General features: G+C 46.0%; 1 protein-coding gene across 8 annotated transcripts in view; it reads right to left on the minus strand.

The window, feature by feature from the left end:
* ANXA6 (annexin A6) overlaps positions 1-10,845 on the minus strand; it is a 48,653-nt gene extending 37,808 nt beyond the window's left edge. For all 8 annotated transcript variants that reach the window (XM_042250997.1, XM_060415928.1, XM_004008987.4 and 5 more), the window contains exons 1-2: positions 10,772-10,845; positions 1,049-1,092 (exon numbers count right to left, since the gene is read on the minus strand). In XM_042250997.1, coding sequence (XP_042106931.1) covers positions 1,049-1,066 — 18 coding nt within the window. In that variant the 5' untranslated portion in view covers positions 1,067-1,092; positions 10,772-10,845. The remainder of the gene's footprint in view (positions 1-1,048; positions 1,093-10,771) is intronic.
* Between the last annotated feature and the right edge of the window lie 15,569 nt (positions 10,846-26,414).

The raw sequence follows: 26,414 nt of genomic DNA on the forward strand, positions 1-26,414 counted from the left end.
AAGTCATGAAGATGGGGACAATGTTTAGTTATCACAGAGCTCAATCACCTCATAATGGAAACTGGGGCCCCCAAGAAGGTAAAGAACTCACCCAAGATTGTGCAGCTCCTATATTATGTCTGTGGCCAATAGCTCTATGATCAACGTGAGGACCAAAGGGGCCAAGTCAGGGGTCTCTTTGTTTTATTCTTCCTTTTCAACCCCATCGTTTCAGTGACCATGTCTTTTTCTCTAAGGCCAGCTGACAGGGATCACTTTCAGGCAAACCCTGGCACAGAGCAATACTTCTGACCAGGGCAGAAACGTAATCTTGGCTACACACAGGAGTAACATCTCTGATACACCTCAAATTCTACAGCCCGGCAAAGTACTCAGATGGCATGAAAGACTGGGGCCGCCCAAGGCAGGGAAACTTCATCCCAAATGCCAGTGACAGGGAACACTTTCACCTCCAGAGCAGGGAGCATCGTCTAAAGTTTTTGCCAGTCCAGTATCCATCTCCCTGCCAGGGGGAGCCACTCTTGGTCCATGCAGTTCAGGAAGGAGCAACTCCACTACCCAGATCCAAGTCACCCAGGCCCAGCCAATGAAAACCAAACCCAGGTCTTCCCCTGGAATCATGTGGTATAAATTATGTTGTTTCCTGCATGTTGCCCAGGAAGCAGAAGGGAAGCCTAGAGCTTCTGGTAGCTAGTATGAGAAATCAAGGAAGAATCTGTCCAAGAATGAAACCACCCAGATGACACCCAGGTCATGGAGGTAGAATCCAGACAGTATCAGATGGACCCCTGGATCCAGCCAGACCTGAAGCCCTGGGCTTCTCAGTCATGTGAGCCAATACACATAATTTGTGTTTAGGATGCTGTGTGTTCTCATTGGTCACTTGCATCTGAAAGAGCTGTGACTTGTAATAGGAGCAAGCAAAGCCTGAGACCCTCTTTAGCTCCTCTCAAACTGATGGTACCAGGGATCTGTACTGAAGGCCCAGTGACTCCAGGAAAAGCCCAGGCCCAGGGGAAGTATTACAGAAAGCGGAGAACCTCCTTACCTGTGCTGGTTTGGCCATGGTCTCAGGTTCTGCAGCAGAAAACACTGTGGAGAAAAAAGAAATGCCATGAGATGCCTCTGCACTTTGACTCTCTCTATTCTTTCCCCCAGATTTCCCCACCTTTCCTTCCTCCCAAGGGAGAATGTGCTCCGCCTGCTCTTTCTCAACTGCTTCCAGCCCTTCAGGTTAAATCACACCCAAAGACGCGGCTCAGGGACAGGCACATTTTTGGGAGGATAACAGATGGACTTTTCAGGGTCCAGGGCCTCACACCATGATGGGAAAGACTCGTGGAACTGAGAGGATTTGGAAGAGGAAGAGAGGACATGCCCACCGACCAGACGATTCCTCCAGGCCATGCAGGGCACTTTCCCAGATGCTGTCTCATCTAACCCTTCCAGCAATCCCCTCTGGCACCAAAGTCCTTTTTCTCATAGAGGAGGAAACTGAGGATGGGGAGGTTAAACAATTTGTCCAAGATCATACAGATTAAAATTGAATCACTACATACAAAATGGATAAACAAGGACCTACTATATAGTTAATATCTTGTGATAACACATAATGGAAAAGAATTTGAAAAAGAATATATACGTATGTTGGAGAAGGCAATGGCACCCCACTCCAGTACTCCTGCCTGGAAAATCCCATGGATGGAGAAGCCTGGTGGGCTGCAGTCCATGGGGTCGCTAAGAGTTGGACACGACTGAGCGACTTCACTTTCATGAAAGTGGGTCACGGGCTGTGAATATCTGAGGGGCTCTGGTTTCTTTAGCATCTACTCCGATTAGGCACTGCTGTAGATGCTGAGTATACAGCAGTGAACAAGAGAGTTTCTAAAACCTGTGCTTTTCGGGAGCCCCCTCTATAATGGGGAAGAATAATAAATGCATATGATAAAAACTAACGAGAGAAGCTGAAACTTGGTCGGGAGAGAGTGACAAGGGGTGTGATCTCAGCTGGGGCGTTTGGAGGTATCATGAGCCATGTTGCTACCTGAGGGCAGTGAGGTCAAGGAGCTCAGTGTGGCTAGAATGGTGGCAGGGAGTGGGGTGGGGGCACTGGTAGGATGTGGCATCAAGGGACCAGTGCTTGAGGCCACTGTAAAGACTTTGGGTTTTTCTCTGATGGGACAGATCATGGGTGAGGGTGGAGAATGAACAAACAGGACACCCAATCTTATTGAAAGGGGTGTCAGGACACAGAACCTCCAGGGCAGGAAAAAGAAACAAACATCTTACCCCAAAAGAAATGCAAAAGGGAATGTTAACTGCTTTGGAAAGGGGAAGAGAAGGGTGGAGGGGCTGGGCTATGAAGCCCTCTTGGCAGATGGGCAGAGATGGAAGAGATGCAATCTTGGGATTAGAGGAAGAAAGAAGGACTAGTGCTTTCCATTTAATTGGGACTGTACAATTTGATCTTTTAAAATCAGGTCTATGTATTACTTTTTAAAAGTAAAAGTAACAAACTCTTATCAGACTTAAATACAGTAAGACCCCACAGGGAGCTGAACCAGAACAGAGGGTATAAACGAAGGAGATGCTTAACCTGCCTGCTTTCCAGGTCTTCACATACCATCACCCCCATCCTACACCCCCACACACTAAGGGGAAATCAGCTCCTGATCTCAGAGCATAATCCTGCTCTCACTCTGGGGCCACTGGAGACCCGCAAGAGAGTGGGAACACAGGTTTGGAGTCAGACAGGCAGACCTGGGCTCAAGTCTGTTTTGTCACTTACTCGCTATGTGACTTTGGGCACATTGCTCATCTCTGAATTCAAGGTTATCTCAAGTACAAAACTGGGGCCTTCCTCTTCCTGCCTTGGGGAGTTGGAGGATGAGACTCAACTTATGCCAAGGCCAGGCAGAGATGTGTTCTCAGTAAGTGGTGGCCTTCAGTGTGCTGGGTGATATTCTAAGGACAGGGCTCTGTCGTGTTTATCTATGTGTCCCTACTGCCTGAATTCAAGTCCCCCAAACAGCAAGTTAGCAGACAGACTTGAGTGAAGAGCAGAGTGCAGCGATTTGCCTGCAACCGCAGAGAGCTCAGAGCGGAGCTTGAGGAAACCCTGCTTGTTTTCCTGACAACCAAGGGCCCTCTGGTACAAACTTGAGCTCGCCACTCACTCCAGTGTTCTTGCCTGGAGAATCCCAGGGATGGGGGAGCCTGGTGGGCTTCCGTCTATGGGGTCGCACAGAGTTGGACATGACTGAAGCGACTTAGCAGCAGCAGCAGCAGCAGCAGCAGGAAATGGAAACTCCGCCAGCGGGTAGGGAGCCCACGTCTACCCCGAGGGGTTCGACCAGGAGCCAGCTATGGGTTTCCTCAGGCCAGGGGGACGGTGTGGGCAAACGTGAGTGAGCACCAAAGTCAGCAGAGGAAAGGGACCACAAGAGGAGCAGGAAGTCACCTGCATCTCCTGCTTCAAAGCATTTTTCTTTGGCCTTGTTGCTGGAAACTTTAGCAGCTGGCGGCAGCTCAGGCCCATCTGGATGGCTCAGAGGAGGGGACGCCAAGTCTTTGGGAAAATGCTCTGGGTTTTGAGAGCAGTCTGTATGTGCCTCTTGTGAGTGCATGTCTTGTGTATACATAGAAAGCAAACATCGTCCAGAACTGCATGTTCTGAGTGCAGTTCAAAGGAGCTGAGCTTCGACAGCCCCTCCTTTGAGGGCTGGGGGAAGCTCTGGAGCTAATCACAGAGGCGCCACTGAGGCTTTACGAGGGGCTCTGATCCCTTCCAGGGTGACCCAGACCACACTTCTCAAGTTGCCTGAATAAACGTTTTACATCCAGTGTTTCAGAATCCCAGATCTAACAACCCACTGCTTCAAGTCCCTCACTTTCTAGACAAAGATAAAGGCATGTCAGGCTCAGACAATGGCCCACCTCTCCACCTCCCATATTCAGGTCATCACAAGGCTCCCCATAGCAATGAGCCCTCGCTGAAATGGGAAGTGAAGAAGAGGCCAAAGGAAAAGACCCAGGTTCGGTTCCCAGCCTGCCCCTCTGTTCAGACAAGCTAGGTTGCCTCTCTCAACCTCAGTCTCTTCATCAGCAAACTGTGGACAATGTTACCCCATCTTTGGGAAAACCGAAAGAGGGTGTGAAAGACTTTTGCAGATACCAACCAGGGATTCTCACAGCAAAATCTCAGAACATCAGTCCTGGGAGAGTTCTCCCCCAAGGCCACAGGACTCCTCTCTATCCCCATCCCACCCTCAATATGCAAGTTTCATCATCTTGGTTGAAACAGCTTATCAAGACTGGCAGGTATGGCCACCCTACACTGGTGTCTCTCTCCTCCCAGAAGCTCTGAATCTCTCCAGACATGGATTTCCATGAAGGTTCATCAGGACAGATCATTCCAGAAACCCATTCAAGGCAGAGTGGCCTCCTGGCCTTGTGCTGCTGTGACTACCTCCTGCCTTAGTTCTTCAGGCTGCCAGCAAACAGGACTGACTCCAGGAGGAACACTCTGGGGTACAGAATACCAGGGCTGGCTCGACCACCAATGCCCAACTATAGCACTGCGGAAACCAAGAACCAGACAGAAAGTCTCGTCCAAGTCCTGCAAAAGGCATGGCCTTGGAGGTCAGACCCAGTCACAGCTTTACCCCCTAGCAATTTGTAATTTTCTAAGTTACCTAAACATGAATCTCAATTTCCACATCTACAAAATAAAGTCCCAAACATTTACAAAGGACACAGCGTGGCATTTTGTAATTAAGACTGTAGGCTTTGCAGTCACAGCCTAAATTCAAATGCTAACTGCTCATGGCCATGGGTGAATTGCATCATTTCTCCCTTACTCAGTTTCTTCACCTCTAAAATGATCATCTCAAAGTTTTTGTGAATATTCAATACAGTAAGGCAGGTAAAATACTTAGCATGGTGAAGTGCAGAGTAAATGTTGAATTAGTGGTGCTAGCTTCCATTAAGCGGACTTCCCTGGCGGCTCTGTCTACAATGAGGGAGACCGGGGTTCCGTCCCTGGGTTGGGAAGATCCGCTGGAGAAGGAAATGGCAATCCACTCCAGTACTATTGCCTGGAAAATCCCATAGGCAGAGGAGCCTGGTAGGCTACAGTCCATGGGCTCGCAAAGAGTCAGACACGACTGAGCAACTTCACTCATTTACTTACTTAGCTTCTGTTAAAACAATCATTGCCATTCGAGCAGTGGTCTCCAAAGTGGGGTACCAGACACAATGATCCATTGGGGTGCAGGATGAGAATACTACAACTTACAACTTTTTAAACTGATCTTGGGACTTCCCTGGTGGTCCGGTGGCTAAGAATCTGAGCTCCCAATGCAGGGGGCGCAGGTTTAATCCTTGGTCAGGGAACTAGATTCCACATGCCACAGCTGAGAGTTCACAAGACGCAGCTAAAGATCCCGAATGCCTCATCTAAGACCTGGCACAACTAAATAGACAGATAGAAATAATGCATTGATCTTGTCCCTTCATGTTCCACTTTTACGTCTGCTATACATACATAAAGGTAAAATGCATATTAGGGGTTCAGGCTGACAGAAGTACACAATCAAGAATATGGACTCAATGGAATGAAGCAGAGGAAGGAGAAGAAAGAGGGGAGAAGAAGCACCAGCATAAGAAAAAGCACTTCTGTCTTCAAAGCGCAGCCTGCCGGCTTTGGAGGAATTGAGTGCACTTTTGGGGGGAGAGAGATGTTGAGAATTAGGGTATGAGATCAAGTGTGGAGGGTAAGGGCAAATTGAGGAAAATTTTATAAATAATCTGGAAAATCATGCAAAAAAAATCACCCAAACCTCTGTGACCCAGGAGTGCCCAAGGTACTGCCCACTCATCTCCAAGGGCCTCCTTCAAGGCCCCCCCAAGGCCTTCAAGGGCCCCCTCTGAGCTCAGCATTCAAGGCCCTTGACATCCTTCCTGATTTGCTTGCCCTCCTCTTCCTCTTCACCCACCACCACATCCCCTTTCCCTCTAAACCAGGAATCTCTTCCACTAGCACTTTCTAACCAGTCTTCTAGCATCAAAATCAGTGCTTTTTCAATTCCGACTTCATTAATAACCACCTGCAGAGTTTTTCAAACTTAGCAAAGCATAAGGCCACCTCCAGAGACTCAACAGGCCACAGATGAAGCCTGGGCTTTTGAAATTTTTGAAAACTTTCCTAAGTGACTCTAACTCTTCTAGGAAGCCAGGAGGGGCTTTTCCCACCTTTGAACAACAGCGTGATTCTGAAACCATCTACTCATGAGAGGCTTGGGTCAACCGCTTTATCATTCTTCAGTTAGATGGAGGCTGTTTGTCTTCAAGGTATTACAAGGGAAAAAAAAATCTATAAAAACCCAATTCTTGGAGACATGCTCATTCTGTCCTTTCTGATAAAAAGTTGGGTGGATTTCCCTCCCTTTCCCCTCCCTCACCTCTGGTGGAAAAACCTGTTTGCCTCCATTTGCACATTCCTTTTGATATAAAAGTAACTACTTATTCTCTTCTGAGCTGGTTCTAACATATGCCTGGTCTAGTCACTGATTATTGAATAGAATAAAATCTTTTGCACATGATCATTTTTATATCTGTGTGACTGATATAAAGGTAGAATCACTTTACCTTTTTACCTTTTCCTGAAAATCATTGTGTATGTTTCCTTAATGCACCCCCTACTACCAAGGGTGGTTTATAAGGATTGTTGAGTGAAAGATCCTGAGTAATTTCCATGCTTTCTTTAGTGACTCCTTTGAAAAAAATCATAGAATAAAAAGAAATCATCTTGCCAACCATTTTCAAACTCATTATACAGCCAGGAGAGGAAATCACTGGAGGGGTTAAGCAACTTTCCCTGCTCATACAAAACATTAGTGATTAAGCAGGGCCTCGTTTTTCAATACATTGAGTGCCTCCTGCATGCCCATTGGCAGGAGCTGGGGGGTAGAAAAGATAATAGGACAGATGAATCTCCCACCTCAATGAAGCTGACAAATTTTTGTGCAGTGACCTGCAATTTTTTTTTTTTTTTGGATCCTATATACCACCAGTAACAGAAGGAAAAAAAAAAAGGTCATTCATTAAATGAAACAAACATACTTTTTGAGCATGAGATTAAAAATATATATAGTAAGAAGTCTAACAATTTCTTCTGGCATCCTAGTAAATCATCTTTAGTGCTTCCCAGGGTGTGCGCACCCCTCTTTGGAAGCCCCTGGGCTACAAAATCTAGATCCTCCCCTTTCTCCTTTTCTGATGGCTCCTCCCCACCACAGTCTGCAGGAAGACACCAAGGGCCGGCCCCTCCCCCTGCCAGGACCTGCCTTAATGAAGCCAGAGTAAATGCCTTTCCTGGCCCTGTGCCCTGGCACACCCCCTAGCTCACAGCACTCGGATTTCTTAGAGAGCAGTGTCTTCCCCTCTCCTGACCCAGAACCATTGATCCTCAGACAGGATAAGGCCCCAGGAGACAATCTGGGATGGCCCAGCTTTGGAGTTGGACTGGCCTGGGTTTGAATCCCAGTTCAGGCCACTTTTGTGAGCAACAAAAAAGCACAGTGTCTCCCAGCACACAGGCAGGAGCCAGACTGCCGGAGACTGCAGCCCGATCTGCTGTTCAGGAGCTTGAGTGGCCTTGGGCACGTACTTAGCTTCAAATGTAAAATAGGGGATAAATTAGTGCCTACCTCAGAGGAGTTGTGGTGAGCATAGAAAAAGTTTAGACATATCTAGTGCTTAGAAGGGGGCTTCCCAGGTGGCTCAGAGGTAAAGAATCCACCTGCCAATGCAGGAGACACGGGTTTGACCCCTGGATAGGGAAGTCCCCTGGAGAAGGGAATGGCTACCCACTGCAGTATTCTTGCCTGGGAAACTCAATGGACAGAGGAGTCTGGTGGGCTACAGTCCATGGGGTCACAAAAGAGTCGGACACAACTTAGTGACTAAGGAACAACAGTGCTTAGAAGACATCCCGGAACAAAGGACACCCTATGTAAATGTTAGTGTTCTTTCTACCCTAAACATATGAGAACTGAGTTTCCACATTTGCAGAAAGGGCATGGTAACAGCATCCAACATATCAAGTGTTCAGCCAAGACCTGGTAAGTTACAAGGTTCAATAAATAATAGAAGTTACTATTTTATTATTATTTACAAAGACACGCGTTTGGTAGATGAGGAACCCAAGGCTCAGGTCATCTGCTTCCTCAAGCACCACACCCTTCTGAGATTCCAGCAGTAGCATCTGATTCTCTGGGCAGGGCGCTCTCAGTTTACAAAACGCTTTTTCACATATGCCATTTTATAATTGGGGAGGGAAATGGCAACCCACTCCAGTGTTCTTGCCTGGAGAATCCCAGGGACAGGGGAGCCTGGTGGGCGTCAGTCTATGGGGTCACACAGAGTCGGACAGGATTGAAGCGACTTAGCAGCAGCAGCCATTTTATAATCTTGTGAGGGAGAATATCAACCTCATTGTCATTTTACAGACGGGGATCTGAGGCTCCGAGAACCCAAGGCCAGGCATTCCTCCTTAGCCAGTCTCTGGAGAGAGCTTCTCAACCCCAAAAGGAAAGGGAATGTGGCTGGATTCCAAACCAACACGTTTTGAAGGATGGATAAAGGCGCCCTGACCCAAGACTTCCTCTCCTCTTTTGAGATGGAGCTAGAGGAACAGGCAAGTTGAAAATCAGGGTCGAGACCACACCCTGCGCTTTGTCCCCACCCAGGAAGCATCTTGGAGAGGTTGGGGGAGGTGAGGTTAGGGACATGACTGGACCTCTGTGGAAAAATTCTAGAATGGTGCATGAAGAGCCAGCAGCCCCAAACCATTTGACCAGCTGGGTCTCCTGGGCACAGCTCTTAACCCTCTAAAGAGGAAGGCACCAAGGCCCAGAGCGGTAGTAGTGTGCCTGGGGCCCCCGCTGGCTAGTGCAAGGCAGAGGCTGGGGCTGGGTGTGGCTGGAGCGCCTCTGGGTGCTGCAGTGCAGATGCTCCAGACGCTGGCAGGGACCCAACACTGCAGAGCTCCCCGTCCCCGTCTCAGGAATGAGCCCAACAGGCCAGGTCCCTGGCTTCCCAGGGGCAGCCCCCTCTTCTGCACACTCCAAGACAGAGTCTGCTCCAGTAACAGCTGTGGCCCTTACCCAGAAACCACAAATATTTTCTGTATCCCAGCAGCCTGGGCCTCAGGAACAAAGAGTGGAAGGCAAAGAAAGATGGATGAGTGACTGTCACAGCTGCCCAGGGGGATGGGTGCCTCTGCCCCACCCTATTCCCCACAATCCTAAAGCTCAGAACAGTTGAATCCTAGACAACCAATGCAGCAAGAGGCTTTCCTATAGAAGGGTAACTAAGGCACAGAGCAGGAAGGGGTTTGCCCAAGGACCCCAGCGCCTGGAACTGTGACCCAACTTTTCACTGACCCCGAGGCCAGTGCCCTCTGTGTTGGTGCAGAGCTTGCCAGCCAGAAGGGCAGGGTCCGTGACAACTGAAACTGGGAGGCCATTCACCTCCAAAGTGGAGGCTAAGAAGGTCATGATAACAGGTTGGGTCAGTGGGGCCGGCAATTTAAGGTGTGCTTTGGGTAGGGGAGGAAGGGGAAGTGAGAGGAAACGGCGGACCAGGGAAACCAGAGCTCTTTTACAAACTCCGGGGCCTATGTCCAAATTTGGAATTGTCAGTGAAGACCCACCAAGGTTGAGAGGAAAGGAAGGGGAGGGAGGAAGCAAAGGACCACCCTACCCCTTCCCCTTGCAAGGCCGAGCTGGGTAGGCCAAGCTTCCCAAGCCTGTAATCAAGACTTCCCAAATCTGTCATCATTCTCTGCAGCTGACAAATCAATTTTCACAGCCATTGCTTCCTCTGAGAGGGGCTGGGTTTTTCAGTTCTGGACTTGGAGACAGAAACTGAGGCTCAGAAAGGGAATGCTAGGGATTCAAGGTCACACTGCAAGCTGCTGGTGGAGCCAGGATTGGATTCAGGGAAAATCACACCCATGCTAATATCTGAGGTGTGATCTGAGGCCCCCAAGCTTCGGAAAGGCCAACCCTGGACTGAGGGGATCAGGAGGAAGGGTGGGGCCTCCACGCCATCACAAGGCCCCTGGAGCCCAGCTGGGAGTCTCCTTTAGAAGACAGGAGTGGTCCCTAGAAGGCGGGAGGGTCCACGGGGCCTGGAGTTGTGGACAGCCCAGCGCCCCTCTCAGTCAGCATACAAAGGGCCCTCCCTCGGGAACACACACAAGCCATTTCAGGTGTAGCCCCAGGGTCTGATTCTTTTTGCCCAGTCTTCGGCTGCAGCCACACCCTTCCCTGCGGGCCCTTAAACCCCCACCCAGGTGCCTCCAACCCGGGGCCTTCTAAGTCGCTCAAGCCCCTCACGGCAGGGGTCCCGGGGCCCCCGCCCCTCCTCCACACTCTGCAGCGCAGCACCCCCTGTTCCCTCCCTCCTCCTCTTCTTTTCTCCTTTCCAAGCCGCAGTCCGCGCGCCCTCCGCCTCCGCTTCCCCGCCCGCGGCCGTGGATTTGCTCCACTGCGCTGCCTCAGACACACGCTGCCCGCGACCCTCTCGGGTTACCATGCCCTCGAGTTCCCGGTCCCCGCGACCCTCCCCGGAGCCGGCGGCGGCGTGGGTCAGCGATGACTGGGCGTTTACGGCTCTCCCTTCAGGTCCCTACAACCGCCCCCCGCCCCGAGTGGGGTGGGGGGCTCCCCTGGAGCGATCCCGTCTCCAGCTTCAACCTACTCACCCCGCGGCGGAAGCCTCCCGTAGCGGACGGACAGAGGGGCAGACCGACACGCGGACGCGGACGCGGAGCTCGCTGGGTCAGAGCCCGTTAGCAGAGCTGCAGCAGTCGCAGCGCAGGGGCGGGCCAGGACAGTCTTCGGCTCCCGGGCCCGACACGTGGCGCGCAGGGGCCAATCGGGCTCGCCTCGCCTCCCCCACCCCCACCCTTCCCCCATCCCCAAACTCTTTCGCTCCTGGAATCTTAGAATGTCACCAGCCGGGAGGGGCCTCTCCAGGAGAACCTCCGTCCAAGCTCAGTCCCGGGACCCGCGCGACCTAGAGGGAAGGCGGACAAAGGTCACTCGGCCTTTCAGGACCAAAAATCAGAGCTCCCGACTCCAGTTCTGTACGCTTTCCCCCAAATTCTTGCTGCTCGCCCTAGCTTTGTTGAGAAACAGGACCTTGAAGCTTAACAAAGTTAAAGCCAAGCATTTAATCTGCCTGATCAAATTCTATTCCTCAACAGCCCCATCAGGTCTGTGACATGACTCAGCCACTTTCCAGAGGAGAGCCCAGAGAAGTCCAGTTTTTAAACGACGGTCACACAGCTAGTAAGTTGTGGAGCAGGGACTCCAACCTGGGCCAGGTGATTCCAGAGGGGTGCTTGCTCCAGCTTTGCTCTGGGGAGCGCACAATCCCCAGGAAAGGGAGACAGACTAGCAGCTATAATTTGGGGCTCTGGGGGGAAACCATAGAATAATTAGAAAGGGATAAACTTTGGAAATTCAGAGGAACTGAGAATGACTGTCCCCCAGGGGATTTGTAAAGGCTTCCTGCAGGAGGTGATGCTGCAGTAAAATCAGAAGTGCTTCCCGCCCTCACCCACCCCTTAGAAACTCTGCTTTGATGGGAAGATGGCAACCCTGGGCTGCTGAGTCTTCATAGGCAAGACTCTCAGATGCTCTGATTTTCAATTTGCTCAACCAAAAGAGAGATCATCAAAGCTCCTTCCAAATGTTGTCTTCAATCTGTCGCTAGTTTCAGTTCAGTTCGGTTCAGTCGCTCAGTCGTGTCCGACTCTTTGCGACCCCGTGAATCGCAGCACGCCAGGTCTCCCTGTCCATCACCGTCTCCTGGAGTTCACTCAGACTCACGTCCATCGAGTCCGTGATACCATCCAGCCATCTCATCCTCGGCCGTCCCCTTCTCCTCCGAACTCTAAACCTCTAGAAAGGAGTATGTTCATCTATTGATTCCCCCAACATTTACTGAGCACCTGCTTCATGCTGGGCATTGAGCTGGGAGACCAGGGAACAAATAGTAAATGAAGCCCAGACCTGCCCTCAGGGAGCTTCTACTCTTATGGAAGACAAATAGTTAGGTCTTTGTTAATATAAAGATTATGTAGTTACAATCTGGCAGCAATAAAAGATGCTTTAATGGCAGATGGATCCTGCCTAACCTACATCTCTGAATGAGAATCGTGTTAAATTGTAACCAAAGGATGAACGGAATCTAGTAGGAGACTAAGAAGAAATTAGAGTAATTAATGGTTTAAATAAGTGAATTAATTACTTTATTAACTTAAGATGACATCTGCTGTTAGCAGAAGTGTTACCGGACATGGGTTCCTGCAGAATAACTCAAAGGTATTGCTATGTATATTCATTCAGGAGGACCAGGACCCTGCCTCAAGACTGCACTATTTTCTCTTCACTGCCCCTCCTTTGTTTCTACATCCCCTCCCTTCCCTGATTAGCAACTGCTCGAACTTAGTTAGTTCAGTCGCTCAGTCGTGTCCGACTCTTTGCGACCCCATGAATCGCAGCATTCCAGGCCTCCCTGTCCATCACCAACTCCCGGAGTTCACTCAGACTCACATCCATCGAGTCTGTGATGCCATCCAGCCATCTCATCCTCTGCCATCCCCTTCTGCCCCCAATCCCTCCCAGCATCAGAGTCTTTTCCAATGAGTCAACTCTTCACATGAGGTGGCCAAAGTACTGGAGTTTCAGCTTTAGCATCATTCCTTCCAAAGGAATCCCAGGGCTGATCTCCTTCAGAATGGATTGGTTGGATCTCCTTGAGTCTAAGGGATTCTCAAGAGTCTTCTCCAACACCACAGTTCAAAAGCATCAATTCTTTGGCGCTCAGCCTTCTTCACAGTCCAACTCTCACATGCATACATGACCACAGGAAAAACCATAGCCTTAACTAGATGGAACAGGGAAGGTCGTGGAGGCTGATGAAAGCCTGTTTTTCTACAAACAAGAAATGGGGATGCAGAAAGGATTTATATGTGGAAGCCCCACAGGGTCCTGCTTGGCTTCAGAAGCAACACCTTCTGAGACAGACTGTGAGGAGGCTGGCTGGCCCAAGCAAGGATGGAGGTGAGGTCTCCTCAAGCATCATAACAGTATCTGCTATTTATTGAGAATTTTGTATGAGCCAGGCACCATTATAAATGCTTTACTTGCAATGCCACATTGAATCCTCACAATTCTTTAGTAAATATTTATTTAGCACCTCCTCTGTACCAGGCACTATTTTAAACTTTATCAGCAAACACAATGATCTCTGCCCTCATGGAATCTGCATTCCAGCAGAGGGTAGATAGATACACAATAAGTAATCATGACAGTATGTTAGAAGGTGATAAGTGCTTTGGACAAAAAGAAGAAAAAGCAGATGAAGTGTCCCAGGCTGGTGGGGGAAGCTGCAACGTTACATAGGGTTTTCAGCAGAGGAAACAGCTGGAACAAATGCTCAGGGGCTGGAGCAAGCCTGGAATGTTGAAGGAGCAGCAGGAGGCCAGTGGAGTGGAATGAGCCAGAGGGAAGGAGGGGCGGGAAGGTAGGGACAGGGATGGGCAGGGAGAGGAGAAGATATAGCTTCTGATGTCTATAAAGGCAGGAACAAAGAGATTTTCCAGCTCAAGAAGAGACAGTGAATTTGCCCTTCATTTGCCTTTTGTTTCATTAGGTCCCTCGATGGATTTCTACCCTATTGGTGAGGGCAAGCCTCTGCACTCAGTCTACTGAATCAAGCCCTTATCTCTTAGCTTATCAAATATTAACCCCAAAATAATGTTTTACTTAGCTGGGCAGCCCCCTTGTGAAAGGAAAATCCAAATGGACTTGGTATTTGTTAGAGCTCTCTAAATATAGAGCCTGGATGCCATTGAGGAAGTGTGACTTGTGCTTGTCTTAGCCTAGATGGAATCTGATGGAATTTGTTCTTGTCCAGAACATCTATATTCATCCAGAGGCTAATACTCAGGTACTCATCAAACACTTACCTTAGGAAGAACTTAAAACAGCCATCCCTTAAGGACAAACACTTACTTTCTTACATTAGAGTCCAGCCTCATGGCTTTTAATACAAGTGCAGTTTTTCTTTAATTTTTTTTCCTTTTTTTGCCACACTGCACAGCTTGGAGGATCTTGGTTCCCTAACCAGGGATTGATCTTGGCCGTGAAAACACACAGTCCTAACCATTGGACTACCAGGAAATTCCCAGCTTCATGGCTTTTGCCTATAATTATAAGCCCTTGACTCTTTCTCTTCTTTGGAACACTATTTCAGTTTTACTGGAATCTGTGACTCCCACATCGCAATTCGTAAGACCAAACAAACTCTTTTCTTATTTGCAGCCTTCTGCACTTCTTTCTTTGACCTGATCAAACAAATGGAATACAGAGTGACCTGCCTCTGCCCTCACTCCAGCATCACCGCCGACTGGAATAAAGCACCTACCAGAGTGCACTGAGATCTGCCCTTTTCTTAGGTGGTCCTGGCTTGTGGTGCTCAGCCCTGTACCTGAACCTCCCACCTTAGAAGACGTTCTGTTCTATTTCAGTGTCCTCTGTGCCAGTTTTCAGGACTTTGTTTCCCATTTTGGTGTGGTGATTAATCACTCTTGGAAAAATGAAATTTTTACTCTCTAAAGGTAAGGCTCCAGTATTCTTATGTAGAGAATCCCATGGACAGAGGAGCCTGGCGGGCTACAGTCCGTGGGGTCGCAAGAGTCGGACACGACTTAGCAACTAAACCACCACCACCAAAGGTAAGGCTATAGAGCAGCCCCCCTGGAACTCCTGTGTAAGAGCTATGCACTCCAGTCCTGGAAGTGTTTATCTTGCTGGACTATAACTACCTGGGGTGATTTACAATTAAATCGGCCAACTTGGGGCTTATTGGAAATTCCCAAATTAGTTTATCTACACAGTTAATTAGAAAAAGGATGTAAGACAACAAATAACAGGAAGCCTATTTCAATTGGTATTCAGTTCAGTTCAGTTCAGTCCCTCAGTCATGTCCGACTCTTTGTGACCCCATGAATCGCAGCACGCTAGGCCTCCCTGTCTATCACCAACTCCCGGAGTTCACTCAAACTCACGTCCATCGAGTCCGTGATGCCATCCAGCCATCTCATCCTCTGTCATCGCCTTCTCCTCCTGCCCCCAATCCCTCCCAGCATCAGAGTCTTTTCCAATGAGTCAACTCTTCACATGAGGTGGCCAAAGTACTGGAGCTTCAGCTTTAGCATCATTCCTTCCAAAGAACAACCAGGACTGATCTCCTTTAGGATGGACTGGTTGGATCTCCTTGCAGTCCAAGGGACTCTCAAGAGTCTTCTCCAACACCACAGTTCAAAAGCATCAATTCTTCGGCACTCAGCTTTCTTCACAGTCCAACTCTCACATCCATACATGACCACTGGAAAAACCATAGCCTTGGCTAGATCAACCTTTGTTGGCAGAGCAATGTCTCTGCTTTTGAATATGCTATCTAGGTTGGTCATAACTTTCCTTCCAAGGAGTAAGCGCCTTTTAAGTTCATGGCTGCAATCACCATCTGCCGTGATTTTGGAGCCCAAAAAATAAAGTCTGACTCTGTTTCCACTGTTTCCCCATCTATTTCCCATGAAGTGATGGGACCAGATGCCATGACCTTAGTTTTCATAATGTTGAGCTTTAAGCCAACTTTTTCACTCTCCTCTTTCACTTTCATCAAGAGGCTTTTTAGTTCCTCTTCACTTTCTGCCATAAGGATGTTGTTATCTGCATATCTGAGGTTATAACTGGTATTGAGAGCCTCCAAATACAATGAACCCACAATAGCTTCCCTGGGAGAAATGCAATGTCATTTGAGTTACATCTTATAAATTTTTGCACAATTGTAAATGCAGCTCTTAGAGGCAGTTCAAATTCTACCCATTCCTTTTCATGAATCCCAAAACCATCCTTATTTATCTCAAAAGGCTTGTAACCTCTCTAAGAACTCTTACCTAAGCCATCTCTGATTCCCAAGACTGGAGAAAATAATTTTTAAAAAGGAAAAGAGGTATTTTTAAACTCAAATTGCCTAAAAGACTCTGTTGCTCAAATTACCTCCTTAAAATTGCAAAGGCATATATATATGTCAAAGGCATATATACCTATGCCTGATTCATGTTGAGGTTTGCCAGAAAACAACAAAATTCTGTAAAGCAATTATCCTTCAATTAAAAAATAAATGAAAATTTAAAAATTGCTTGTCAAGGGCAAATACAGGTCTTAAAGATATTCTCCACAAATAATGAAAGCCTTTATTTAGACATTGTAGGTTGATCCACCCATCCAGCTGCATAATATCTGGTTTTAAAGGGGGTTGTCATAATAGAAAGGGCAGTATGGATAGTCTTCTGCAGGGGATAAATCTCAGTGTTACAAAAAGGATGTTCAGAGATAGATGGATAGCAGGTAGGAGAACATTGTGGTGGACATTCAGAGGAACAGGAAGGAGCAGAGGGAGCTAGCGAGAGCACTCTTAGGACTTCAGAGGATTTTTCCAAAGTGGAAATGCTCTGAGATCCCCAACCAAGCATCGAAAGTCTTAACCACTGGATTGCCAGGGAAACCCCACTTACCAATTCTGTTTGCAGTAGTGTGTATATGTTAATCCCAAATTCCTAATTTATCTCCCCCCTCTTCCTTTTGATAAAAATAAGATTATTTTCTCTGTTTGTGAGTCTGTTTCTGTTTTGTAAATAAGTTCATTTGTATCCTTTTTTAGATTCTGCAAATAAGCTATATCATATATTTGTCTTCCTCTGTCTGACTTACTTCACTTGGTATAATAATTTCTACAAACTAGTGAGTTTTGTATTATACCTGATTAAGGACTAAACTTTTAAAATGAAAACTGTGAGATCTTGTGTCTGTTTGTGTAGATATCTACGTATGTACATTATACATATAGATATGGTGTTTTTTTCTACGTTCAGATGGTGTTGCTAAAACTAATTTGTAAAAGAGCTCTATTTAATTGGCTTAAAACAAAAAAGCACTGTATAAATTGAGTATATTCCCTGATATATAACAGAAACTAAGCCAAATGTTTTTTAGGTTCACATGATCTAGGATTAATCCACGGTAAATAAAGCTAATTTGTTTACTGGCTTATTCCTATTGGTCTGCTCTTGATAATAAGTTACTGTAAAAGGTAGAGCCTGTTTTGTCAAAAATGCACCTTATTTTCTACATTGTCTTTATCAGGTCTTTAGTCCTCCGGATATTAAAAAAGCTAAATTTTGCTCAGAACCATATAACCTTCTATGTTTGCCTGTGAAGTCATTGTTATTATTATTTAAATGAATAACTAAGTATATTTTCACAATGACCTATGATCCTGTTTGACCAAGTGTTTTGAAAAACTTTGATATTTTTGACAGACTTTCCAAAATGAAATTCTCAACAAAGTCTTTGTGACTTAGAACTAACTCTGAGATTTGAAATATTTCACAGGGGCTCTCAAATCTACCAAAGATTTGTTTTCTCTCCTTGTAGAAAAGGAGATGTTAAACTAATTAGATATGGTATTTAATTGATGCCATATGGTATTTAACTGATACCTTATTTGATATGTTACATTACACGGGAAGCACGGTTTCCTGTGCTGTGAAGAGCAGACTCGGTGGGTTGTTGCAGGTACAGACTTGACTGGAATGGGCTGAGGATTACAAACACCAGCTACTTATTCCAGGAGCTTTGCTGTAAAGGCCAGCAAAGATACGTGGCAGTTTCTGGCAGGAGGATGGGGTCAAGAGGAGGGTTCTGGGTTTTTTTTTTTTTTAATGATTAGAGGCATCACAGCATATTCACGTGCTGATGGGAACAATCGGATAGAGAGGGACAGCACAGATGATGGACAAAGAGTGGGACCTAGGGGACGTCCTTAGTGGCTCAGTAAAGACTTCAAGCTCCCAATGCAGGGGCCTCGGTTTGATCCCTGGTCAGGGAATTAGAGCCCGCAGGCTGCAACTAAAGTTCCCACATGCAACAACTAAGACCTTTATTTACTTGGTGCAGTCAAATAAGTAATAATTTTTTAAAAATAGTGGAATCTAGTGCACAAATGTAGGGATTTGCAGTAAGGTTAACTGAAGTTCAGAGAAATTATGGCCTTTGCCCAAAGTCAGCCCAAGGGACTGAGAGCAGGAGTGAAAGCCAGGTCCCCTTAACTGCAGAGCCCAAGGCCTTATTCCCTGAGCTACAGAAAGAAGTCTAATATATCAGTAATTCTTTTTGAGCCGATCATCTCCTTTCTGGGAATTAATCCTAAGAAATTTAAGTCCAAAGGAAATAGTTTGAAATACAGAGAAAGCTTTTTTAGGCCCAACGGTATATTTCTTAACTGCAAAAAAGGAAACAAACTAAGCATCCAGGGACTGTGGAATAGCATATGTCACACAGCCTCACTGGCTGGTGGAAACAAAGCCTGAAAGGAGACAAACAAAGGATGTCTGTGTTAGGAAGGGAGAGCAGGCCACGATGACTTCATGTCTTTGGCGCTGGCCCAAGCCCCCTCCTCCACGGGGTGGCCCTTCCGAAAGTGTGGTGCTGTGACACAGGCCAGCACAAGGGACCGGGATTCCAGACTTTCTCACTTCCCTTCGCTGGACTGTGGTTTCTCGAAGATGAGAGAGGTTCAAGATCTGGTTGGTGACGCTAGTTGGTGACGCTGCCTGCCATGCAGGAGAGGTTCAGTCCTTGGGTGGTGAAGACCCCCTGTAGGAAGGTGTGGCAACTCACTCCAGACACTGACAAGGAACACAGGCGTGCACGCCCCCTGGGGAAGCTTGAGACGGTCCCATACTGCCACCTACTGGCAGTTCCTAGTTCTGCCTGCCTCCATCCGGAGAGGGGAGCCACTGCTGGGTGGGCCCGGAGATGGGTCTCATTTTATTTTTAAAAAGTTTGGCCGTACTACATAGCTTGTGGGGTCCTAGTTCCCTGACCAGGGATTTGACTTGGGTTCTCAGCAGTGAAAGTGTGAAGTCCTAACTACCCGACCACCAGGGAATTTCTGGGTCTATTTTATTTTATTATTTTTTATTTATATTTTTAGGCCACACTGCACTGCATGTGGGGTATTAGTTCCCTGACCAGGGATCAAACCCGCACCCTCTGCATTGAAAGCACAGAGTCTTAGCCACTGGAACACCAGGGAGGTCGCCCCAGGTCGCACTTTAACTTCATTTCAGAAAGGCACCCCAGACTGCTCACGTGGCAGCCAGGAATAACCTTTCCCCCCACCACTCCTCTAAAGGCCTGTTCCGGTGCCCAGCATTTCTCCATACCACTCGAGGGTCACTTCTGTCTAAGGAAAAGCACATGAGGGGTTTCGCTAGGCACAACGCAGATTGTTTTCTGCTCTGGGGTCTTACGAGGACACTTAGTTTTGGGCAGGCAGCTCACTGAGAGGATAAAGAGATGGGGAAGCAGTGTACTAAAGGAAGACAGGCTTTAAAATCACAGACCCACTTTTCTCGTTGTTTCATTCCTCATTATAAAAATAATGGGTGTTCATTATAGATAATCAAAAGATGAAAAAAAATTAAAGCCGTGATTTTAAAATCCAAAGATAGCCTACATCATCACATCATTCTTTATCACAACAACAACACCGATAATAGCAACATTTACAGAGAACTTACGTGCCACTGGAGAAGGGAATAGCAAACCACTTCAGTATTCTTGCCTTGAGAAGCCCATGAACAGTATGAAAAGACAAAAAGATAGGACACTGAAAGACGAACTCCCCAGGTCGGTAGGTGCCCAATGTGCTACTGGAGATCAGTGGAGAAATAACTCCAGAAAGAATGAAGGGATGGAGCCAAAGCAAAAATAACACTCATTTGTGGATGTGACTGGTAATGGAAGCAAGATCCGATGCTGTAAAGAGCAGTAATGTGTAGGAATCTGGAATGTTAGGTCCATGAATTAAGGCAAATTGGAAGTGGTCAAACAGGAGACGGCAAGAGTGAGTGTCGACATTTTAGGAATCAGCAAACTACAATGGACTGGAATGGGTGAATTTAACTCAGATGACCATTATATCTACTACTGTGGGCAAGAATCCCTTAGAAGAAATGGAGTAGTCATCATAGTCAGCAAGAGTCCAAAATGCAGTACTTGGATGCAATTTCAAAAATGACAGAATAATCTCTGGTCGTTTTCAAGGCAAACCATTCAATATCACGGCAATCCAAGCCTCTGCCCTGACCAGTAACACTGAAGAAGCTGAAGTTGAATGGTTCCATGAAGTCCTACAAGACCTTTTCAAACTAACATCCCCAAAAGATGTCCTTTTCATTATAGAGGACTGGAATGCAAAAGTAGGAAGTCAAGAAACACCTGGAGTAACAGGCAAATTTGGCCTTGGAGTACAGAATGAAGCAGGGCAAAGGCTAATAGAGTTTTGCCAAGAAAATGCACTGGTCATAGCAAACACCCTCTTCCAACAACACAAGAGAAGGCTCTACACATGGACATCACCAGATGGTCAACACCGAAATCAGATTGATTATATTCTTTGCAGCCAAAGATGGAGAAGCTCTATACAGTCAGCAAAAACAAAACTGGCAGCTGACTGTGGCTCAGATCATGACCTCCTTATTGCCAAATTCAGACTAAGAAAGTAGGGGAAATGACTATACCATTCAGGTATGACCTAAATCAAATCCCTTACAGTTATACAGTGGAAGTGAGAAATAGATTTAAGGGACTAGATCTGATAGACAGAGTGCCTGAAGAACTATGGATGGAGGTTCATGACATTGTACAGGAGACGGGTATCAAGACTATCCCTAAGAAAAAGAAATGTGAAAAAGCAAAATGGCTGTCTGAGGAGGCCTTCCAAATATCTGTGAAAAGAAGAGAAGCAAAAAGCAAAGGATAAAAGGAAAGATATACCCTTATGAATGCAGAGTTTGAAAGAATAGCCAAGAGAGATAAGAAAGCCTTCCACAGTGATCAGTGCAAAGAAATAAAGCAAAACAATAGAATGGGAAAGACTAGAGAACTCTTCAAAAAAATAGAGATACTGAGGGAACGTTTCATGCAAAGATGGGCTCAATAAAGGACAGAAATGGTATGGACCTAACTGAAGCAGAAGATATTAAGAAAAGGTGGCAAGAATACACAGAAGAACTGTACAAAAAAGATCTTCACGATCTAGATAATCACGATAGTGTGATCACTCACCTAGAGCCAGACATCCTGGAATATGAAGTCAAGTGGGCCTTAGGAAGCATCACTACGAACAAAGCTAGGGGAGAGGATGGCATTCCAGTTGCGCTATTTCAAATCTTGAAAGATGATGCTGTGAAAGTGCTGCACTCCATATGCCAGCAAATTTGGAAAACTCAGCAGTGGCCACAGGACTGGAAAAAGTCAGTTTTCATTCCAATCCCAAAGAAACGCAATGCCAAAGAATGCTCAAACTACCGCACAATTGTACTCATCTCACATGCTAGTAAAGTAATGCTCAAAATTCTCCAAGCCAGGCTTCAACAATACGTGAACCGTGAACTTCCAGATGTTCAAGCTGGTTTTAGAAAAGGCAGAGGAACCAGAGATCAAATTGCCAACATCCGCTGGATCATGGAAAAAGCAAGAGAGTTCCAGAAAACATCTATTTCTGCTTTGTTGACTATGCCAAAGCCTTTGACTGTGTGGATCACAATAAACTGTGGAAAATTCTGAAAGAGATGGGAATACCAGACCACCTGATCTGCCTCTTGAGAAATGTATATGCAGTTCAGGAGGCAACAGTTAGAACTGGACATGGAACAACAGACTGGTTCCAAATAGGAAAAGGAGTACATCAAAGCTGTACATTGTCATGAGAACTGCTGGGCTGGATGAAGCACAAGCTGGAGTCAAGATTTCTGGGAGAAATATCAATAACCTCAGATATGCAGATGACACCAAGCTTATGGTAGAAAGTGAAGAAGGACTAAAGAGCCTCTTGATGAAAGGTGTAAGAGGAGAGTGGAAAAGTTGGCTTAAAGCTCAGCATTCAGAAAACTAAGGTCATGGCATCTGGTCCCATCGCTTCATGGCAAATAGATGGGGAAACAGTGGCAGACTTTTTGGTCTCCAAAATCATGGCAGATGGTGATTTTAGCCATGAAATTAAAAGATGCTTACTCCTTGGAAGGAAAGTTATGACCAACTTAGACAGCATTATTAAAAAGCAGAGACATTACCTTGCCAACAAAGGTCCATCTAGTCAAGGCTATGGTTTTTTCCAGTAGTCACGTATGAATGTGAGAGTTTAACTATAAAGAAAGCTGAGCACCGAAGAACTGATGCTTTTGAACTGTGGTGTTGGAGAAGACTTTTGAGAGTCCCTGGGACTGCAAGGAGATCCAATCAGTCTATCCTAAAGGAAATCAGTCCTGAATATTCATTGGAAGGACTGAGGCTGAAGCTGAAACTCCAATACTTTGGCCACCTGATACGAAGAACTGACTCATTTGAAAAGACCCTGATGCTGGGAAAGATCGAAGGAGGAAGGAGAAGGGGGTGACAGAGGATGAGATGGTTGGATGGCATCACCGACTCAATGGGCATAAGTTTGAGTAAACTCTGGGAGTTGGTGATGGAGAGCGAGGCCTGGCCTGCTGCAGTTCATGGGGTTGCAAAAAGTTGGACACGACTGAGTGAGTGAACTGAACTGAGCTATGTGCCACACACAGACTTTTCTTTGCAAAAAAACTGTAACATATTGAAAATATTATTATTTTTTAATAAGTTGATTTTTATTTTTTTCACAAATAAGCTGTTTTTAAAAGTCGTATTTATTTATTTATTTATTTTTGACTGTGTCATGAAGCCTGTGGGGTCTTATTTCCCTGACCAAGGATTGAAGCCGAACACTGCAAAGTCTTAATTGGTGGACCACCAGGGAAGTCTCCCAAATATTACTTTATCTTCCATAAATCTTTATTTAAACATTTTTTCATGTGATTGAATATTGTTATTCAAAACATTTAAGTAGCTGAATCAAATTCCTTTCCATGATAATAGTACAATTTACTTATCTATTTGCCTAATGTTGAATGTTTAGGTTGATTCTGTTTTTTTTCAGCACACTTTTGAGATTATTTTCTAAAACTTGAATTCCAAATAAAAAGAGTAGTGAATATTTTTTGAGGCTTCTGATAAATATTACCAAATTAGCCTCCATTTAGAGGTAATCAGTGTACACTGTCAAAGAGATACCTCTGAACTATAGCATCATTACCTGTATTTCATACATCAAGAAACACGTTGGCCTCCATTATCTTGGCACAGCTGAGGCAGACGGAGCTGGCGCTATAATCCCATCTAAAGGACATGGAACCTGAGACCCCAGGAAGTTCCGTGACTTAGTCACATAGCACAGCTAGTTGGTGCCCAAGCTGACTCGAACTCAGGTTCTCTCACGGTGTCTCTTGTCTCAGAAACAAACTCACTTCTTTCAGGTTTGACACCACATCTAGGTCTTCAGTTTCCATCCCATTTGCCATGAAGTGATGGGTCCGGATGCCATGATGTTCATTTTTTGAATGCTGTGTTTTCAGCCAGCTTTTTTAAAGTCAGCTTTTCAACCAAGTGCCTGAACAACAACAACAACTCTGTCTTCAGAAGGCTTCTTCGACTGGAGAGTGTACTGTGGACCCTCCAGACAGCTCATCACCCCACAGCAAAGCTGAACTAAGAGATTCCCTTAACCCCTAGGGAGAAAGCCACAGCAAAGCTGGGGTCATGGTGAAAAGGGCAGGCTTGAAAGCCACCGTAATTAGAAAAGGAGGCATAGTACAGTGCTTTAGAGCAGTCTTTTTTTTTTTTTTTTAAGTTGCCCTTAGGCATGTGAGACCTTAGTTCCCCAACCAGGGATCGAACCCTTGTCCCCTGCACTGGAAGGCAGATTTTTAACCACTGGATCACGAGGGAAGTCTCTAGAGCATAGTCTTTAAATTAAAAGGCAAATAACCATCAAAGCTGTAAGGGTCTGGTTCCACCACATCTAGCAGAGCAACTGTGAACCCTTTATTTTTCTGTTTTTTCAGTTACAATACATGGATATTATAAAAGTATCTACCTTGCAAGTTTGCTGTTGGAATTTACTGATATAATGATGTAAATCCCTTAGCAGCAATTAGCACTTAGTAGAGATCAATTTAAGCATCGTTATAGCTCAGTCAGTAAAGAATCTGCCTGCAATGCAGGAGACCCGGGTTCGATTCCTGGGTAGGGAAGATCCCTTGGAGAAGGGAATGGCAATCCATTCCAGTGTTCTTGCCTGGAAAATCCCATGGATAGAGGAACCTGGCAGGCTATATTCCATGGGGTCACAAGAGTAGGACTTGACTTACCGACCAAGCCACCACCACCATTATTATTATTTATTAAATGGATATTGTCCTGGTCTGTAAATAGTAAGAGGCAAGAGCTACTCTGGCTGGATCATATGACCCTGCAGTGTAGTTTTTGTTTTGTTACTATCTGTACATTAGTAGAGAGGAGGGGATGGGAAAAAAACGATCTCTTAAGATTGCCTTTCTTATTGTCTGTGAAGATTCTTCAGTTCAGTTCAGTTCAATCACTTAGTCGTGTCCGACTCTTTGCGACCCCATGAATCGCAGCATGCCAGGCCTCCCTGTCCATCACCATCTCCCAGAATTCACTCAGACTCACGTCCATCGAGTCCGTGATGCCATCCAGCCATCTCATCCTCGGTTGTCCCTTCTCCTCCTGCCCCCAATCCCTCCCAGCATCAGAGTCTTTTCCAGTGAGTCAACTCTTCGCATGAGGTGGCCAAAGTACTGGAGCCTCAGCTTCAGCATCATTCCTTCCAAAGAAATCCCAGGGCTGATCTCCTTCAGAATGGACTGGTTGGATCTCCTTGCAGTACAAGGGACTCTCAACAGTCTTCTCCAACACTACAGTTCAAAAGCATCAATTCTTTGGCACTCAGCCTTCTTCACAGTCCAACCCTCACATCCATACATGACCACAGGAAAAACCATAGCCTTGACTAGAAGGACCTTAGTCGGCAAAGTAATGTCTCTGCTTTTGAATATACTATCTAGGTTGGTCATAACTTTTCTTTCAAGGAGTAAGCGTCTTTTAATTTCATGGCTGCAGTCACCATCTGCAGTGATTTTGGAGCCCCCCAAAATAAAGTCTGACACTGTTTCCACTGTTTCCCATCTATTTCCCATGAAGTGATGGGGTTGGATGCCATGATCTTTGTTTTCTGAATGTTGAGCTTTAAGCCAACTTTTTCACTCTCCTCTTTCACTTTCATCAAGAGGCTTTTTAGTTCCTCTTCACTTTCTGCCATAAGGGTGGTGTCATCTGCATATCTGAGGTTATTGATATTTCTCCCGGCAATCTTGATTCCAGCTTGTGTTTCTTCCAGTCCAGCATTTCTCATGATGTACTCTGCATATAAGTTAAATAAGCAGGGTGACAATATACAGCCTTGACGTACGTACAAATTTGGAACCAGTCTGTTGTTCCATGTCCAGTTCTAACTGTTGCTTCCTGACCTACATACAGATTTCTCAAGAGGCAGGTCAGGTGGTCTGGTATTCCCATCTCTTTCAGAATTTTCCACAGTAAAGGAGCAAAAGAAAGATATAAGCATCTGAATGCAGAGTTCCAAAGAATAGCAAGAAGAGATGAGAAAGCCTTCTTCAGCGATCAATGCAAAGAAATAGAGGAAAACAAGAGAATGGGAAAGACTAGAGATCTCTTCAAGAAAATTAGAGATACCAAGGGAACATTTCATGCAAAGATGGGCTTGATAAAGGACAAAAATGGTATGGACCTAACTGAAGCAGAAGATATTAAGAAGAGGTGGCAAGAATACACAGAAGAACTGTACAAAAAAGATCTTCACGAACCAGATAATCATGATGATGTGATCACTAATCTAGAGCCAGACATCTTGGAAAGTGAAGTCAAGTGGGCCTTAGAAAGCATCACTGTGAACAAAGCTAGTGGGGGTGATGGAATTCCAGTTGAGCTGTTTCAAATCCTGAAAGATGATGCTGTGAAAGTGCTGCACTCCATATGCCAGCAAATTTGGAAAACTCAGCAGTGGCCACAGGACTGGAAAAGGTCAGTTTTCATTCCAATCCCAAAGAAACGCAATGCCAAAAATGCTCAAACTACCGCACAATTGTACACATCTCACACGCTAGTAAAGTAATGCTCAAAATTCTCCAAGCCAGGCTTCAGCAATACATGAACCGTGAACTTCCAGATGTTCAAGCTGGTTTTAGAAAAGGCAGAGATCAAATTGCCAACATCCGCTGGATCATGGAAAAGCAAGAGAGTTCC

This window comes from Ovis aries, chromosome 5, assembly GCF_016772045.2.
Source record: "Ovis aries strain OAR_USU_Benz2616 breed Rambouillet chromosome 5, ARS-UI_Ramb_v3.0, whole genome shotgun sequence".
Taxonomy (NCBI): Eukaryota; Metazoa; Chordata; class Mammalia; order Artiodactyla; family Bovidae; genus Ovis; species Ovis aries.